A 20,176-nucleotide genomic window follows, 5' to 3' on the forward strand; every position below is an offset into this window, starting at 1 on the left:
TGATGATGGGTACACAAAGTCCTATCACTCAACCCCCAGGGGAGTAACCATGAAAGTTGGCATCCTGACTTCAGGGAGAAGACTCCACACATTCTGAGGAATGTGCAGAAGATTTCTGCTTTGTGAAAATATGGTGTAGCTGTTATAGTTTGTAAAGCGAACTGTCAGTCAGAAATTCCAGCTTATCTTCCCACATCTGCTTCCACAGCAAGATGTTTCCTGTCAGCTGAAAGCATCAATTCCGTGGCACCAAAATAACTCAATAAAAGGCAAAACTGTCTTTCACCAAGGCTTATGTGGTGCTTAACTCAGAGCAAGATTCCCTGAGTTATTGCACCAGCTAACAAAAAACCAGATAAGCTTTATGGTGGCAAGGGCAGCAGTCCAGCTACAGGCTCTTTTCATGATATCCTGGTTCCTGTAGCCTATCCAGGTCTGCCTGTAGCAACACTTTTCCCAATCCTACCGCACTCTGTCGATAAAGATGCTGTTGTGTCAAAGCATCCATGCTGTGAACTGCTTTGTTTGTTTACTATGTGGCAAATTTTACAGTCTTCTGTCCTTATGGAGGACAAGGGGGCTGAATTGCTCCTCCTAGACCAACCCACTGGAGAATAAACATGCAGGCAATTAAATGGTGTGTTGGCAGAACTTTGACCTGATCCTGACCCATTTTCCAGGGGTGACATTTACAGATGGATTATTTCTGCAAGCAAGCTCAGGCTGTGATCACCCTGGGAGCTTTTCTAGGAGGCTGCATGGTCTGGCTTCCTTAGTGACACCAACATCGAGTTCATCATCTGTACAGGCTTGAGCCTATATGGAGACAACATGAAAACTACTATATGGAATGGCCAACATCTGTCCCTTCCTTATCAGAACCTGTAAGTTTATAATACACAGGGAAATTCAGAGTGGTATAAACTGGCAAATTTCCACAGGGTTGTGATTCACACCAGGAGGTGTCAGTATTGTTTGGTTTAACCTCTCTCCAGATCCCCAGATACACTTTTTCCTGGTTTCTGTGATTTCTGCTGTGGAATCTCCAAGGATTAGGCTTCCCAGAGTCCATGCTGTTCCCTTTGGCAGGTGTTTAGGTGCCAGGAGATAGGGATAGCTTTGGGTTCCTGGGCTGTTGCTGATGGATATCCTTTATCAGGCTCAGACTGTGCTCTCCCTGTGGCTGGGGAGCACAGGGCACTGGGTGCAGGCTGGAGGCTGGAGAGCAGATCTAAGTTGAAGGCAGCATTGGAAAGAAGGAAACAATCCTGGGGGTGCTGGTGTTTACCCTGAGGTCCGCAGAGTCGATTTTGTGTGACAAAGCTGCCTAGAGGTGCCACTCAGTCTGAGTGTGAGGATTTATCTCACCCTTTTGCATCATACATGCACCTCTCCACACTGGCTGGGATGTTACTCTTAGAGTTACTCACCTACAACTATGTATCTCACTCAGCTCTTTGGCTCTCTGCAGTGTTCATTGTCACCTTCAGTCCCGGTTTTGTGACATTTTAATCATGACAGCCTGCACAATAATTGTTCCTCCTTGAAAGCCCACATTGCATGGTCCTCAGGCAATGCAATATCCATTACTTGGGAGCTGCTGAATCAAACAGTTTTTATAAATGGATGGCAACATGGTTCTGCTCTGCCAAATGACTTGGTTTCATCCTTTCCAGTACATATTCTTGATCATAACCTCCTTCAGCCAGTGGTAAAGTCACCTTCTTGGAGGCTCAGTACTTTTCTCTGCTTTTGTGCCAGTGCTGTGCTTGATGGGCCCTAACCAGGGATGTTTAGAGATACTGATCCCTCCCCATCCTGCTCACATTCACTTTATTGTCCATTGCCCAAGTTTCAAATTAATTAATTAATGTATTTCACATTGTTTTAGTCTTTGTACACAATTGGCTTATCCAAACAGACTAGCTCTCTGTACATGTGTTTATGTGTGTGGGAGTATGTATGTGCATGTCTTAGAGGTTGATTATATTATTGTTTAGGAAAAAAATACTCTTGGCCACCAGGAGCCTCTTTGTACCCTTCACAATCTTACTGAAGCTTTACAGTAAATTATTGTGTTCAAGATTATAGCACAGGGATTAGAGGATAAATCGGTCATGAAGCCTCCATGTAAGAGCTGGAGATGGGCCACTGGATGCAGCAGGCAGTGACAAGGGTGTTCTTGTACTTGGAGTGGCAATTTGTATGTTGACAAGACCATTGAAAACAGAAGCTGGTTGAAATTGAACTTTTAACTAAAGAAGGCTGGGATGGCAAATTGAATTAAATGGCTGAATCACAGAATCACAGACTGGTTTGGGTTGGAAGTGATATTAAAGAGCATCTTGATACAGCCCCCTGCCATGGGCAGGGACACTTTCAACTAGACCAGGTTGCTCTGAGCCCCATCCAACCTGACCTTGAATGCTTCCAGGGATGGGGCAGTCACAGCTTCTGTGGGCAACCTGTGCCAGGGCCTCACCACTCACAGGGAGGAATTTCTTCCCAGTATCCCATTTCTGCCTAATATCCCAGAGGGCATGTAACCCTGTCCTCTGTCCATGAGAAGCCATTCCCCTTGTCCTGTCACTCCAGTCCCCTGTCTAAAGTCCCTCTCCAGCTCACTTGGAGCTTCTTTAGGTACTGGCAGGATCTCTAAAGTCTCTCAGAGCCTTCTCCAGGTGAAAACCCTCAGCTCCCCAGCCTGTCTCCAGAGCAGAGGGATTCTAGCCCTCGCAGCATTTCTGTTGCCTCCTCCAAATTCATTCCAACAGCTCCAGTTTTTGGGGTGCAGGGGACATGTTGTGTTCCAGTAAAATGCCAGGTGAAGCAAGAAATCACTCTGGCCCAGAATTTTAGGTTAATTTCTCTGTGAAGCAAGAACACATTGCACTGTTTAGAGAGACCTCAGCATGGGGCAGAATTCCTTTTGGACTGGAAATGGGTTAGGAGGCAGGTTTTGGCTCTTGCAGAGCAGTAGCCATTGATCAGGCTTGTCTTTAAAATCAGTTGTGTTTGCAAGAGAATGCACCTGTTTATGCTGAGTCCAAATGTATTTATTTTTGTTCACATTAGAAAAGAGAACAGCTTTGGGATCAAAACACAAGCCTGCTCCTCATCCGAGCAATCCTTTCTGAGCAGAATTTGCCTAGAACCCATTTAGGCCAGGATCTTTGGCCAATCACAGCCAGAACCAGACATCCAGAGGGGGATTGGAGGAGATTCCCGTATCATGGAGGAACTCCTGCATTGGCTCATGGTTTTTCAGGAGCAGTTAAATGCTGAAGAAAAGCCTGAATACTCTTAATATCCATCTAAACAGATATGACTTAATTAAATCTCATTATATACTGAAGTTCATTGTCCTCCTTTGGTATTGAGTTCAACCATTATTCAAGCCATTATTATGGATTTTGAGTTTCCCACTATTTCATTTCACCAAATACCTCTTTTCCAGTTTTAAGAGCAGGAGAATACTTAAGAGTAAGTGACACTGTATTCCAGAAAGGCAAAATAATTTGAAGATCCCGGACATATTTTCTGCTTAGTTTGGCTCAAATGTGCCTTTGTTGTTGTTGTTGTTGTTGTTTTGTTTAGACAAACATTAACGAGAAATCTGATGTTCTAAAATACTCCTTGTGAAGCACTTTGCTTCATATGAGGATTCACAGTTTTTGGCGTTGTCCTGAGTAGAATAAGGGGAAAAAATGGGATGGGAAAGAATTAAAGAAACTGAAAAAGAAAATTAAAGTTTCATTTTAGAATTAATTAAATGTTTCAGGCCTAACATTTTCTAAAGTTTTCTTTTTTTTTTTTTTAGTGAAAAATGAGAATATGTTTCTTTTTTCACCAAGATGTACTTTTCCAGATTAAGCTAGAAATATCCCTCCTGTGCAGGACTCCAGCATGAAGTCCCCTATCTCCTCTTTCTGCATTGTTCATTATTTTGTATGTGTACATCAAGAAGAGGGAGTTGGCCTGGCTCAGTGTCAGCAGAGCTGCTGTCAGCAGAATACATTGAACACGCTGTGATGTTGCTGAGCACATGTAGCCTCTCTTTAAAGTCCTTCAAAGAAGGTGAAAGCTTGAAGTGGTTAAACCTTGCCCTGTTCTGTCCTTCCTTCCCCTTTTTGTGTTTCCTTTGACCTCAGTAGATAAAAGCAGTCTGTGCCTACATCTGTGCCTACAAGCATCTCCAGAGACAAGTGGGAGATCATTTTAACCCCAGTGTGCCCTGACTGGACTGAAAGAGGGTGTTCAGGTCATCTTCATCTTGCCACCAACTTCAGCAATCCTCAGTCAAAGGGAAAATGCAATTAAAAAAACCAGTGTGGACAAAGCCTCACGCAAGAGCAGTGTGGTGTTCACTGATCCATGTGGAGACCAGGCTAGGCTTTAAATGGATATGAATGAGGCCACCACCCCCCCAGGCTACTGTCATCTGATAAGATCTACTGCCTATGCATTTGTGAGGCATCTGCCCTGTCCTGTACAGCCTTATGTTCTCATCAGGTCTGTAGATACATAAACTCTCTTTAACCTCACTGAGAAATTTTTCTGTTGAACATGGCTCGCAAAAGGTCACCTGACACCTGATATACTCTTTTTCACTGATTTTTATTTCAGGTCAGCACTGGGTTCCCTGTCAACTCTAATTATTCTTTGTAAGGCTGGGACCAGAACGAGGCAGAAATTAGGAGACATGTAATTGGCTGCTATTTCAGTTCAACCCTCCATTTCACGCAAAAAGAGCAGTTCTTAAAATCTTCCTCAGCAAAATTAAGAGCAGTGAATAAGAATTTGAGAGCTGGACTAAACTGTGCCTGTTGGTTATACCCAGACTGGAGCTGATCCACGGTTCATACTTGCTACTTGAGCAGAGGTTTACGTGAGCTGTGAGACCAACCTCTTTTAGGTTCTTTGAATACTTTGAGAGCTAATTTGGTGTGCAGAATTCTTCAAAGGTCCAGACACCACTATGACCAGCTGTTCTGAAAATAAGGGGAAAGTAACATTTTCAGAGCTTATTTCAGGTTGCAGAAGTAATTTGTAACTTTTTGGGTACCTTCCCCACAAGTTTACCTTGGAATGTTGAATAATAATGAGGGAAGTCTCAGAATGACAGGATCTTTCTCCAAACCAGCATAAGTTTTAGTGCTACAGAAGCAACCTATATGGTACCTTAGAATACAGATATTTTTTACTATACCCAGAATATTTTGCTTTAATTAGCTCTTAAAGTTACTAATTTTCCTCTTGCTTCTTCACTGAATATAAGAAGTATTTAAATGTATAATGAAATAAATGGGCAGGAGATCTTTCTCCTTTTTAATGCCTTTATTAAAGAGATTCAGCTCAGGTGGGGAGAAATCGACTGGTTGCGTCCACGCCGCCGCTGTCCCCAAGAGTGGCACGGAGGAGGAGGGTGATGCAGCTCTGTCTGCTGGTCTGCAGGCAGAGCTGGGGACTGCGTCCTCATGGGAGATTCACAGATTCCTGCTTTTCGGTCCAACACTTTGGGTCCCCTCCTTAGTGAACATCCTTTCAGGTCAGGGTGACAAGCAAAAAGGATTCAAGCAGGCACTGGACTTCGCGCCCATCCTTAGACATCACTTAGGGTCCCCTAATTCTATATTGGCTCGTGGTTTTTAGGGGTTTTCCCGGAAAACGGGAAGATTTTGGAGCAGTGCATTTCTCATCTGCATACGTGGTCTCAGGCCACTCCTATTTTCCTGATGCTGCCGTGTCCAGCCGCTGCTCCTGGGCAAGCATCAGGAGGACAATGGCTAAATCACCAACCATTGACGGGCAATTAAAGAAGAACTCTTAACAATGAAGCTAATTTAACAGCAATTGGTCTAACCGGTTTTAGCTCTGTAACCTTAAACAAAAATAGATAACTTTTTATTCATAACATAGAACATAACATCTCTGAGTGACATAAAGATCCTGGAGAATCAGGCCAGTTCCAGAGGACAGAATCACAGAATGGTCTGGGTTTGAAAGGACCTTAAAGACCATCCAGTTCCAACTCCCTGCCATGGGCAGGGACACCTTCCACTAGACCAGGTTGCTCCAAGTCCTGTCCAGCTTGAGACCTTGACTTCCAGCAATAGGGCATTGCACAGGAAGTACAGTACAACTGCCTTAGGAGAAGGTATCTGTGCCATGCACTGTTTGGACAACACGAGGTCAAGGTGACATTGAATAGTATCAGACAGACCTCTGATGAAGAGTCATCAGACTTGGAAGGGGGATTTAGGTTACCTTCCTGAGACATCCCCTTCACCCCTACAAGCAATAGGGATGCAGACCCCAAGCAGGCACCTGCCTCCTCTTTCATACTTTCCATGAGGAAATTCCCTGTGCCTGACACTCAAACATGGTGATCCAGACTGCAAAGTTGCTAGCACACTCTTGGCTGCAATTCTGGCCCATTGTAACTAATGCTTTTCCAAACAATTGTTGGGTTGGATTCAGGAGCTGGCATATTCCAAGGGCACTTCCCAACAGACTGTTTTCCCTCACTCATCTGTGGTAGAGATGGAGAGACTTAAGAATTAGTTTTCATTAACCATACTGAGTTTCTGGGCACTGATGTGTCTATTCTAGTGTCTTGGTTTGAAAAGACAGGTGTCTGCTTAAGGAAGGTAGGAGCTTCCCCTGAAATGGAAAATGTATACCTCCTCCCTCTGAGTTATTATAATTTTGAAATTAAAAGGCTCTCAGGCAAAGATATGGGAATACAAATAACAGTTCTTTACTAGGAAAACTAAAAATACAAATGTAATAATACAAGCAAAAAAAGCCTACTGACAGAATACAACCTAATACCCTGTGGGTCAGGGTGTTGGGAGCAGTCCGATTGAATGCTGCAGTCCTCCTGGAGTGGCAGATGTCGTTCTGTTGAAGCAGTGATCCTGTAGAAGAGTGTAGTTTTCCTCTGAAGGTCCAGTGGTGGTGCAGATGGGCCTGGTCTTCCTCTGGGAATCCAGTGGAGAAGACAGCTGCTCCTCTGGGAATCCAGTGGAAAAGTCTGCTGTGGTGTCCCAAAATCTCAGATTATATCCAGTTAGGAATGCTTGGCTCCTCCCCCTGAGTGTAATGTCTCACAATGGGATGCTGTAATTTTCTCAGTCATGCAGTGACACTCAATGGCCCATAAACAGAAGATATTTCCCGGAGGGAGGACTGGTTTGTGAAAGAGATAAAGAAAACTGTTCAATTAACAGACGATAACTGCCCCACCTCTAAGAGATGGCAAATATAATACACACTTATCTTGCAATCCAGGACATCTAGTAACACTTATTTAAAGTTTATGTGTTGCCTGAATATCATAATAGGCTTTGAGACCAGCCTGTTGCACCAGATGTAGCTGTAGTAAATGGTCAGAGATTCTCTCCTCCTTCTGCTGTCTCTGCATGCTCTGGATGTCAGATATGGAGAACTGGACACACTGAGTGTTTCAGTGGTCTGGTCAGAACTGTCCCTACTTATGGCAGGGCAGTTGGAATGACATGAACTTAAAAGTCCCTTTCAAATCAAACCAGTCTGATTCTGTATATGCGGTAGTAACAACAGGGAATGTCTGGTCCATCCCACATGTGGTAGAGCTCCATATGAACGTGGCCCATGCTGTCTCACATACTTGAAGGGACCAGTTGTAGTGTAATAGCTGGTGATGTTAAAAATTCTGCCTGAAAAGGATTTAGATGTGGATTTAGATTTAGAATATAAACACAGAATCACAGAATGGTTGGGGTTGCAAATGACCTTTAAAGGTCGTCTTATTCAAACCCCCCTGCCATGGCCAGGGACAACTTCCAATACACCAGGTTGCTCCAAATCTCATCCAACCGGGTCTTGAATTCTTCCAAGGATGGGACAGTCACAGCATCTCTGAGCAACCTGTTATTTCTAGATGTGCACTGAATACATGTGACACACTGGTATTTAGAATTTCTTTGTCAACGAAGTGTGGTATTTCTAGATCAGTAGCCTTCTATCCTTGATTTCCAGAGGTTGTGGCTGAGCTATTCCAGGGCTGGTAGACACAGTGCATCAATGCACACACCCGTAAGAATGGCTGTTTTATTACCTGCCTGCAAAGGCTCATCTTGGGAGACATAAAGTAGTCAAGGGTGAAGTCCAATCACCAAGAACAGTGGAGCTGAGTATTCACAGAATTGTTACATCTGCATTCGGACCAGCAGAGCAAGGATGGAGACAAGCAGTCTCATTTTTCACAGTCAGATGAAACTGATTGTTGCATTAAGAGCCCAGCTCTGTTGCAGAAATGCATTCCCTGACAGCCCACAGCGAGTACAAGGCTTTTCTGTGCCTTTTCAGCAGAGATCACAGGGGTTTGGGGGAAAAGCCTGTCACTTCCTGCATGTTTATGTTTGCATAATATATCTGTTAATGAAGTTGCTAGGCACTATGGTAACAAATACAGTCACACTGCTTCAGAGCTCACTTCTATATAAACCAGCATTCTACCAGCAGAAAAATGAATAAATCATGGTTTGTGTTCCACCTCTAAAATCCAGTCCCCACATCCACAGTACAACAGCCTTCATCCTTTGTCTCTGATTCTGTAGACACAACCTGTGCTTCGTCTTGCTGGTTGACCTGGTGATCCAGAAGGCTGGTTGTTCAGCTGTCCTGAGAATGAGTGAGAAACATGAACTTTACCTCTTTCCCTCAGCTGCAGAACACCATTTGGATATTCCCTATGTGCCCATTCACTGATCTTGAGGAAAGCTATTGTGATTTTCACCTTTGAGATTTCTACTTCTGCCACAAATACAGCAGAAAATAGCTAATGGGTTTTGAAGTCACTAGTGTGAGAAATGACACTCACTTTTAAAATTTCAAAGGTTTATTAAACCTTAACAAAATACAGCAAAACACTAAATAAAGAAAAATTACAGCGCTGGGAGCATGGAACTAAACCGCCATGTGCTCACCCACAAAATGGCTGCTCCACCTTTTATACTCCTGGTGTAGCATCAGGTAACCCTAACCTGTCCCAAAGTCAGTCAGTCAACTCTTCTTCACTGTCCATTGTAGGAGACTAATTTCTTGCAATTTGATTGAAGGTCAGGTGTTGCCATGCCATGCCCCCCCAGCAACAAGCCTGCCCTCCCCCCAAATGTCCCAACTACCAAGGCCATCCTGTGACAACAATAAAATGGGAGGAGAAAGAGGACTATGGGGAGAACATATCACAATAACATGACTATACATCAATAACATTTCTCTTAGCATACTCATAATATTCATCCCTTAATTGTGAGAGCCAACCATTGCATTACTCATCTATAACACTAGGAAAGAAATCAGAGAGAGATAGAAATGGGCAGAGAGAATTAGTCCACCATTTTATTTATTGCCACGTATTGAACATATATAGTCTACTTTGCAACAAAAGTGGATCCCAGGAAGAAACCTCTTCTCAGGAGTTTAGGATTGTTACAGGTAAAAATGAAATATGCCCAATTCTAATAAAAACAAAAAAGAATTTATTCGTGACTGTGATACAGTCCTGACAGCCAACAATCAAACTGACAGCACAACACCCCCAGGAGATAGGCTGGGTGAACGTGGATTTGGCCTCTATCGCACCAAATCCCCCTCATCCACACTGGCTGTTCTGAGGGAACAGTTCTTATACTCTTTATTTCACCTGCGGCAGAGTAGAATTACTAACTATACCCCTAACCGGATGAACTTTGAGTTTGTCATTCTGGCTTGATTTGAGGCAATTTAAAGGAGAATACTCTGGAATTAGTTGTCTACCTTTATAGGTTCTAACAATCCAATAAGAAACAGAGATGAGCAGATAACTGAAAAAATAACAGTTTACTAACAAGCAACAACAGGCAAAAAAAGCAAAGAGATTCAAAATTTCTAAATCTCATGGACTGCCCCCAGAATGAAAAGACACCCCAAAATGCCGGCCACACACACACACACACACACACACACACACACACACACACATTCACCAAGATGGTGCTCGGCAATCCAGTGTGTGGTTCGAAGGACAAAGGGAAAGGTGATGTCAGTGTTCCTCCCACCCCCCTTCTCTGCCTCCCTGACAACTAGAGCTCTGACTGGTGTTCTCTGGGTCAGGGCACTAGAACTCATGGAAGGACTTTGCCTTCCTTGCAGCAAGAGACTGTTAAAAATAGGCTAAAAACTGTTGCAAAGTAGTTGATAGATCGTTAAGCATGTACTGTTGGGTTGGTTATTATACTGTAAAAGGGGTTAAAAGGGTCATTATAAGAAATACGGTTCTCAGCCTACCATAACACACCTCAGTAAAGTGCACCACCCCCCAGGTGAAACGAGCCAGCCTGGACAGAGCTGTAATGGGCCAATCAAGCGCCTTGAACCTTCATGCAAATGAAGGATCCAAAAAGAAACCAATCCAAAGGGACAAAAACAGGATACAAAGGGGCTTCTAACCCACTAAATTGTGTGCCACTCCATCTGGGACATCGGGGACATCGCGACATCGCTGCTCAAGAAGACCCAGCACCGGTTCTGCAGCGTCCTCGATGGGAACGCTCCTGCTTGGCCCACGGGTCCCCTTGCTTTAAGCCTTTATTTTTTCTTATAATAAATGCTGAAATCACTTTAGTACCGGGAGCCTGCTCTGGTTTTTAACAGAGACAACAGGGCAGGCAGGGCAAGGTGGCTGGGCTGGGTTTTCTGTCCTCAGCCAGGAAACAGATGATCCTTTGCAGCCCTAGCATCCCTGCATGAGCATCCTCTGATGACATGCACATGTCCATACTTAAGCTTTCCTGATCCTCTGAACTCAATAAAGCTGCTTATCTTCATAGAAGTAAAACGAAATATCTTCATTCCCATTTGACAAATTTGGTTGAAGCTGATTAAGATGTTCAAAAGTATTAAGGGAAGGGATTGACTGGCAGCTCCCTTACAGAGAGTTAATTTCCCTAGTGTTGGGGGTTAGGTTTTCATTTTTTTTCCTTTAGGGAATTTTCCTCCATTTGTTGTCATAGAGATGGTGAATGGACCTCGATTTAAAAGACAAAAGATGTAGCCAGGGCCTTGGCATAGCACTGGAATGGTTCTGGGGGAGGGGGAGAAGCAGAGTGGTGCTCGGCAGTTTCTTAGCTGGAGGTGGTTCAGTCTTTGCTGGTTGTAGGTTTTGGTGCTGGACTTGTCCAGCCCAGGGGGACTCTCTGCTACTGCTGAGCCTTCCTTGCCATTTCTCCTTGCCTTTGGTGGGCCCCTGCTCTCAGGAGTGACTATTGCACTGGGACTTTTCAGCACCTGCCGTTGCTGGGAGAAAGATCCTCACCATCTGCCTGGATGTCTCAGGGGAAAAACAAGCCCCCATCTCCTCTCTCTCAGGAGAGAGCACTGCGGCTGCTTACTGGAGCCTCGGCTTCTGGGATGTGTGACAGCCGGGGGAAAACAGAAACACCCCTCGCCCTCCACATTCTCACTCCTCCCTGCGCCACTATTGAAGCAAGGGCGACTCCGACAAGGGGAGAGAGAATGATGCATCTGACTCCAACTTATCAGAAGGCTAATTAATTACTTTGTTATACAATACTATATACATTGCATCTAAACTGAATCTGCCATGCACACACCCTTGCTCACAACTGCACAGAACTGCACTCGTGACAGTCCGACAGGCCCTGATAGGCCAAGGGAACAAAACATCCTCACGCTGCGTAAACAATCTCCATATTGCATTCTACTTTGGCACAACACAGGCAGAGCAAGTGATAAGAATTGTGTTTTCCCTCTCTCTGAGGTTCAGGGAATGCGAATCTCAGAAATATTTTTGGGAAGAACTGTGCCTTGCTTTTCTCTATGAAGAGAATGTGGCAGCAGGCTGCCATTGCCCCTGCGGTGCCTCAGCGCTTGCTTGGAAGCCCCCGCCTCACACGGAGCCAGCAGCGCCCCCTGCAGCCGTGGGGGAGGCGCTGCAGCCTCTGCCTCAGCAGCAGCTGTCCGGGCCTACTGCCGCTTTTGATCCTAACTGCAACAAAGGGGAAATTGCTTGATGGGCAGGAAAAGGCAGGTTTGGGGAAATTTTTTCTGGTTTGTTGTTGTTGCTGTTGTCATTGATGTTTGCCTGCCTTGTTTTATGTTTTTATATATATAAATGTAGTATATGTGTGTATATATAAAAATATATATGTGTATTTCAGTAAAGACTGTTACTCCTTTTCCCTTATTTTTGCCTGAGAGCCCTATAATTTTGAAGTTATAATAGTAAGGAGGGGATCATATTTTCCCATTCTAGGAAGGTTCCCGCCTTCCTTGGTAGACACTTGTCTTTTAAACCAGTACACCTAGTAATACAGGCTGAAAATGAGTAATACAACCCAGAAGTAGTTAAGTGGAACAGGCAGGAGGGGCAGGCTCTGTAATTTAAAAGCGTTAATGCCTTGAAGCCCTGAAATTCAGACAAGAGCTTGGAGCAACTTGGAAGGCGGAAGGTATCTAGTGGACATTTGGTCTAGTGGAAGGTGTCTCTGCCCATGGAAAGGGGTTGGAATGAGATGAGGTTTAAGGTCCTGGCCAACTCAAACCATTCTGCAGTTCTGTGATTTTTCAAGGAAAGTTTACCCCTTTGTAGAGGGCTTGTATCAAGACTGGTAGGATAGATGCTGGCTTGCACTGGAGTTTTAAGGATCTAAATATTGTCTTGGTCTATGTCTGAGCACAACCCTCCAAGTTAGCAACACCTTTAGGGTTTCTCCTTCCCCATTCTCAGGTGAATGGTGAGCTTTAGAGAGAAATTGAAATGTTTTGCTTCAAACCTGGAAGGTTGTTGGTGTTGTATTGGGAAGAACTAAAAAACGGAAGTGAAGGAGGCCGTGGGTGGGAAGCTGGATGTGTCCAGAAGACATTGATCCACATTTTTAACTGTGTTTGGGTTTTTTTCTACCAGAAGTTTCAGATCTCTCCAAAATAAATAAAGATAGTGTTATTTTTTCCCTGTAATTCAGGAATTCACTATCAGTTAATAAAGGGAAGCCATAACTCAAAATATAGCTGATAAACTGCATTCCCTGCTCTGCTTGAGTTTACATCTTACTTGGTGTTTTGTTAATTAATTATCTGTTAGTCCCAATTATTTATCTGTTAGCATGGAATTAACAAAGCTTTTCTGTGTCATAGGTGCAATGTAGGTGGGATCATACTGATTTCTACTTACAGGCATGGCTAGGGGGTATCCAGGACTGGCTGACTTTAACGGACTACATTTCATTTGAATTTCTCACAATGTGTCAATAGGTTCTGGATGAGGTAAAAAATGAATTGTTGGGAGACAGTTTCTATGTAAATCTGATTGGATGGAGGCAAAATCCTTTCCACATAGACTTGGTTGATTAATGCAGGACTCCATTCCCATGTTATCATTGTTCTCCTGTTGGTTTAATTCCTGAACCCTTTTCCTTTTTGATCTGTAGAAATGAGTTCAGACCCTGGATAGATGTCAAGCCCGTGAAAGCGATAAAAGCAAAGCCCCAGTACAAGCCACCAGAGGAGAAAATGACCCATGAAACCAGTTACAGTGCTCAGTTCAAGGGGGAAACCAGTAAGCCTTCTCCAGCTGATAACAAATACCTGGAACGCAGAAGGATACGCACTCTCTACTGTGAACCCTACAAAGAACCTCCAAAGGTGAGAAACACGGCAGAAGGGACCCAGGGCCATTGCTGCTCCTGGTGAGACATGTCCAACACAGTAAGGCTGGGCTGTCACTCCCCTTATGTGGTATCCTCATTCCAACCAGCAGGTGCATCTTGAGATCCACCTTGGAGGTGGTGGTGAATAAAAAGCTAAACATGTCCCAGCCATGTGTGCTGCCAGCCCAGAAAGCCAACAGGGTCCTGGGTTGATCCCACATCATGAACAGGGAGGTCAGGGAGGGGATTCTGCCCCACTGTTACATTCTGCCCCTCTGCTCTGTGAGACCCCCACCCTCACTGCTGCCTCCAGCTCTGGGGTCCTCAGCATGGGAAGGACATGGATCTGTTGGACTGAGTCCAGAATAGGCCATGGAGATGCTCCAAAAGATGGAGAACCTCTGTTATAGAGACAGGCTGGGAGAGCTGAGTATGTTTAGCCTGCAGAAGAGAATGCTCTGATGAGACTTTGGAGTCCCTGTCAGTGCCTAACAGGACTCCAGGAGAGCTGGAGAGGGACTTTGGATGAGGGCCTGGAGGGACAGGACAGTGGAGAATGGCTTCACACTGCCAGAGGGCAGGGTTGGAAGGGATATTGGAAATAAATTCTTGGCTGTGAGGGTGGTAAGGCCCTGTGGCTGCCCCATGCCTAGACGTGTCCAATGCCAGGTTTGAAGGAGCTTGGAGCAATCAGGTGTAGAAGATGTCCCAGCATATGCAGGGAGTAGGGAGCAAGACGTTCTTTAAGGACTCTTCCAACCCAAACTGCTCTATAATTCTATGGGCTCTAGGAGAGCTTGAGGCACTTTGGGGACAATAGTGCTCTACGTCGAGTGATGGTAGAGCCAAGATGAAAAGGTTTTTCTGTTGTCATTTCCTATGTGATTATCCAGGCAGCTTTTTCTTCCTCCCTCCAAAACTTTAGGACCCCCACATTACATTTTTTGCTGTTAATTCAGAGCATTACACAGATTTTGACAATATGCACTTCTGGCTTTGATCAGATTAAGAACATGTGTAGAGAAGGGCCTGAGCTGAAATGTTTTCCAGCCTTATTTTCTAGGACCAACAGAGGATCTGCATATTAAAGGAGTCTGTCTGTGAAGTTTTAAATGGAGGACCATAAGTTGTTCCCTAAGTTGATGAGTGCTTACATCTGTGAGGACTAAGAGAGATTGTAGGGCGAGCATGTAGGAGATGAAGACTTCTGTTCTCCCTTAATTTTTTTTACCTGTCCTTCCTACTTTGGGGGTGTAGAAACAAGACATTGTGGAATTTTCTCATGTGCCAATTAGTGTTCTGCACCTCAGGTATCCCAAGGTAATTTTCCTCCATTTTGGGAATCTGTTAAGGACAAACAAACAGAGGAGTCCTCTCCTGCAAGAAGGATGGAGATTTATAGCAGCCTCTTTGTCCTGAGCACCATTTCTCTGCTTCTAGTCCAGAGAGAGAGAATCCTCTGTGGGTTTGCAAAACCCCTCCTGAAGTCAGAGAAAGATGCAGAAATTGATAAAATGACCAATAATATTCCTTCTCCTATTCACCCTGCTCTATCCTGATCTGGATACAATGGGCTCTGCTGGCTTCAGGGGCACTGACTTCAGGGCATCCTCAAAGCAGCTGGCCATTTGCAACTCAGCATAAGCTCAGCTGGTCCCCTGCCTTTGTGGCAGGGCAGAGATGAGCAGATAAGTAACATTTGTGCTGTTTCAGATCTGAATCCTGTTTTCCGCTTGTCCTTGTGTCTCTCCTTCTCTCTTTCTCCCTCTTTCTCTCTCTTTCTCCATCTCTATGTTGTTGTTTTCCCTGTCGCCCTCCATGCAGGTGGAAAAGCCTAGCATAAAGCCTTCCAAACCAAAAAAGACCACAACAAGCCATAAACCCCTGAAAAAGGCCAAAGACAAGCAGATTGCATCTGGCCGGGCTGCCAAGAAAAAGAGCGCCGAGACCTCCAACACTGCAAAGCCAGAAGATAAGGAGAAAAGTAAAGAGATGAACAATAAACTGGCTGAGGCAAAAGAGTAAATGTCACTGCACTTTCTTTCTCATTTTTTTCCTTTTCTTTCCTTCTTCCTTCCTTTTTTCTTTTTTTTCCCCTTTGATTAAATAAAGGCCACAAAATTAATTAGAGGCTTCTAATCTGCTTTTTGTTCTGACTGTATTAGAAGCTTTTCTGTTTTATTTCCAAGGAGGATTAGGAAATCCTTGTTTCTGAGGTCAGGTTGTTCTGCTTTGCCTGCACAACACGGCTCTGCACAGAGTGAGGGATGTGAGAGTGCATAAGCAGGGTCCTAAGAGATGAAGGTGATGGATCAACAGTGATTACATCCAACAGCTTGTCCCTTTCCTTGGGCTTGGTTCTTCAGTGCTTTGACAGCATGGAAGTGCCCATTGAGCCATGGAGGGGCTGTGCTCTCATCCCATGAGGCCCTTTTGGGTTGGCCATTGTTGTGTCATCTCCCACTAGTGTCAACAGGGAAAGGGGTTTGGAGGCAGAGAGGATCAGGTTCATTCATGGTGCCATGGATATGCTGTAAATACACCAAAATCAATGGTGTGGGCCAAGAACGATTTCCCCTTTTGACACTGATGGGAATTCTGCTCCAAGAAGCAACAGGAAAGGAGATCCCATGGAACTAAAGGGCCAAATCCTCCCCAGGGGTAGCTGGGAGTACATCTAGCTGCATCAAGGCAACTTCACTCATCATTCCACTTGAAGGCCTTGATTTAAAAAAAAAAAAAATTTGTGAGGGAAGGTGCAGTGAGCAGTGAAGACTTTCCAATCACATGGCAGGTTAGACTAGGTTGTCAGCAGGTTGTTCTTCCCTATTGTTTCCCCTTAGTTATGGATCTTATAATTATTCCTGTTTTGTTTTAAATCTTGATCTGCTTTCTTCACTTCTGGGATGCCAATAGGCAGAGCTAGGTTTCAATAAGTGGTTTAGTTTGCAGGCATGACCTTCTGAGGGGTAGAAAGAAATGTGTCACCAAGGTTGGCTAGAGCTGTCAGCCCCCGTTGTGTCTATTCTTCCAGCTGTTTGTGTTCATGTTGGCTCATGAGCAACTCATGAGGGCCATAAAAAAAAGTTTCTGGGATCCCTAGACTCCCTCCAGACAAGATCTCAGGGTTTTAGTCGTATTTACTGTGCTCTTACACTAGGAAATCCCCAGGACCAGTTTGGAAGCCCTTAACACAGCAGGACCATTTGTCAGCGATTATGAACTGGCCCAACAGACTGGTATTGCATGCCACAGAATCTGGGTCACTGGATCAGTGGGAGAGTTGTGGTCCCAATCCAAATTTATGTGCCTAACTTCCGGATTGGGTCCTAAATACATAAGGATTAATTTTTATCCCACCAAATGGAGCTGTTAGACTTTCCCATAGCAGAGTGGCTGCAAGTTAAGATGCAGTTCCTTATATTTGCAGCTCCAAATTTTCTCTCCTAATATGAAGTCCAGCTTGAAACTTGCAGTGGATAATTGGGAAGCATGAAGACAGAGATGGGAAGTAGAGTGGGGAGGTGGTGTGTTGCTGTAGAGGTGGTGGAATAAGGAAAGTCTTATTGCTTGGGGTATTTTAGAGATGTGAAGCTATCTAGCAGAAAAATGGATGAGTTGGGAGGGTGAGGAGTCCCTTTTTTGGGGTTTCTTCCTATTAGAATTAGTCTTTTGGAAACGTAAATGAGTGGTGGGCTACAAGGTTGAGTGAAAGTTTCCAGTGAGGAGGAAAGCTCTGTGATTAACAGATAATGACATTTGCTGGCCTTAGTAATGAATAAATGCTAAGTTCAGTGTATCATGTGATGTGTCCTGTTTGCCTTGCGCTAACAGCCTAAACCTTTGAGTATCAGTAAATGTAGTGTTCTGAATTCAGTGGTGTAATTCCAAGCTTAGCTGTGTTAGACTGTGTGCTATGAGCTAGTCAGGTTGTGTATGTGGAAAATATATATTCATATATAGAAATATATATATATATTTAAACCTCTGCTGTTTAGGAGGAGACCAGGGAAAATCCTCCAGGAAGTAAAACTTTGTGAATGTAGTGGTTTTTTTTTTTTTTTTTTTTTTTTTTTTTTTGATATGCATGCCTCATGGAGATGCTGACCTGTCCATATTGATCATTGCTTTTCTGAGTGCTCAGAAGCCCTGCAGCACTGCTCAGCTCTGTGTCCAGAGCAGCTCGGCAAAAGGCTTGTGTTGAGCTCGCGGGGAGGCATGCTGCTCACAGCTCTTCCAACCTGTCACATAAGGGACAACTGGCCAGAGAAGAGCAGCTCCCAAGACTTGGTGTGATTCCTTGTCTTTTGAGATGTTTCATGTATCTTCACACTCGTCAGTAATGTCCTTCCTTACAGGATGTAGCATAAGCTGTGAAGATGATATGTCACAGCAGGCAGAACACATCAGGAAGGCACTAGACAGTTCAAATAGCTTAACACACCAATCTTTTCTTATTACTCCAATAAGGACAGACCATGCAAAACAATTCTTCCTATTATTTTTCAGCCCTAAGTTTCACATTTAAAGATACACCACACTTGCTACCATTTCACCTGGAATTCAATGAGAATTCAGCCCTTGACTTCAAGGTGAACTAAATTTTGACCAAGGAACATCACTAAGATGCTCAGACCACCTAATCCAAGCATCTCCATGGCTCTGGAGGAACTGCTGATTATCCAGCTTGGGATGGTTTCTTCTTAATGAAGAGCATCTATCACAGTGTTTGAAACATACACAGTGAGTAGTCAAAATATTTGTTTCCATAATACATGAAGTCTTTTGGTGACAGAGGGCTTGGAAGTAGAAGGTCTCTTCTAACCCAAGCCATTCCATCAGCTCACTACAAAGCTAGGTATGAAGTGTTAGCCAGTGGTTTTAATTCCCTCTATAGCGAAGGAACTTTCCAAGGACCATTGAGCTGCCTATTTTTGACACCTGTCTTTGGGTGGAATGAATGGTCCTTGAAAGGATTTCTTTGCAGAAGAAGCCTGGGAGACTGGTAAGGCCTGGATACCTTCCTCTCACATCAACAAAATAGGAATAGAAATCCTGGCTTGTGTTCCATGTGCACCACATCTGCAGCATGCATCCAAGCATACACACATCCAAGCACGTGGGCTGGCCCTGCACTGAATACCAGGAACTACAGCAGAGGCAAGCCTCAGGGTGAAATCCTGCATTGCTGTACCTTCCACTATGCCCATCCAACCCACTCAGGTTTATCAGAAAGGAGACCAAATCTCTGCCATTTCAAATTGACTTGGGCTCTGAACTTGTCAATTCCACTGGGAAACAGTGCTCTGCTGTTCTGTGTTTCCAGCGACCACAATGCTGATTCTGTTCCACTGCTGATTTGTAATATGTTTTCCTTTTCTTGTAAAAAGAAAAAAAGAGAAATGTTTTGCTTTTTACTCTGTGAGAGTTCCTGTGCTATTGCTTGCTTTCACATTTTCACTGTATTGTACTGTTACTCCTTTCTGCAAAATGGTGCTAATTGCTGACTGAGCTCCTGTTTTCTGACTGCTTTGCACACTAATCACTTGCTTCTTCATTTGCAGCACAGCCGGTGCCAAAACCTGGTGCTCATGCATTCCACAAACTCTTGCCTCTTGGAGGCAGATAGGAAGTGTCTAATTAATATTTTGTGGCCTGGGTTTGGTTGCATATCACAAATTGTCTCTTGTATACATGTTAAGCACACCTCCTTGTGGTGCTTTTTCATTGTTGATATTCTGATGAAAGTCACACACACACACACACACACACACACACACACACACACACACACACGTGCACACATTAATGTACCGCCAATTGATTGTGATGTGCTTGTGATCTTTGCTTGCTCAAAGGGTTCTTTTTCCAATGATAAATAAATGCTGAAGACAAATACCTCCTCCTTGATCTTTTTTTCTCAATCAGAAGCACAGTTAAGTGAAAGAAATGTCTGTCCAACCAAAATGAGGCTTGTGTTGCTTGGAGCTGCCACTTTCATGCCTGCTGTAGGGACAGCTGGGCTGGCACAGTCTAACTCCCTTTAGGTGGCTGCTAATCTCAGACCAGTCTGGCATGAGCTGTAAGTGTTTGCAAATGCAAAGATGGACAGTAAAGTCTTGTGGATGGTGCAAGTTTTCTCTTATTTTCTGTATAAAATATCTTTGAGTAGAGAGTCAGTGCAATGCCTTGCTCATGTCCACCTTGTCCTGGCTCAGGGAGCAGAGATCAAATCCCATTGAGAGCTGGAGGGAGGGTAGATGATGTGTATTTACCAATGTTAATTACACTTTTTTTAAACTGCCTACAGCTTTTATTTTCTCCCTAAACCAAGCCTGGAAAACTTGGTCTACTGGAAGGTGTCTCTTCCCATGGTAGGGGGTTTGGAACTAGATGGTCTTTAAGGTCCCTTGCAATCCAAACTATTCCATGATTCTATGATTTCAAAACCTCTCTTCCACCTCCTCCTCCTCTCTGTTGAC

At 44.1% G+C, this 20,176-nt stretch overlaps 1 protein-coding gene across 1 annotated transcript in view; it reads left to right on the plus strand.

The window, feature by feature from the left end:
* MAP6 (microtubule associated protein 6) overlaps positions 1–15,719 on the plus strand; it is a 38,121-nt gene extending 22,402 nt beyond the window's left edge. Inside the window, exons 2-3 of the mRNA XM_041422403.1 lie at positions 13,476–13,689; positions 15,519–15,719. Of these exons, the coding sequence (XP_041278337.1) occupies positions 13,476–13,689; positions 15,519–15,719 (415 nt within the window). The remainder of the gene's footprint in view (positions 1–13,475; positions 13,690–15,518) is intronic.
* The last annotated feature ends 4,457 nt before the right edge of the window (positions 15,720–20,176 follow it).

The sequence above is a fragment of the Onychostruthus taczanowskii genome, unplaced genomic scaffold, assembly GCF_017590055.1.
Source record: "Onychostruthus taczanowskii isolate IOZ18803 unplaced genomic scaffold, ASM1759005v1 scaffold73, whole genome shotgun sequence".
Classification (NCBI taxonomy): Eukaryota; Metazoa; Chordata; class Aves; order Passeriformes; family Passeridae; genus Onychostruthus; species Onychostruthus taczanowskii.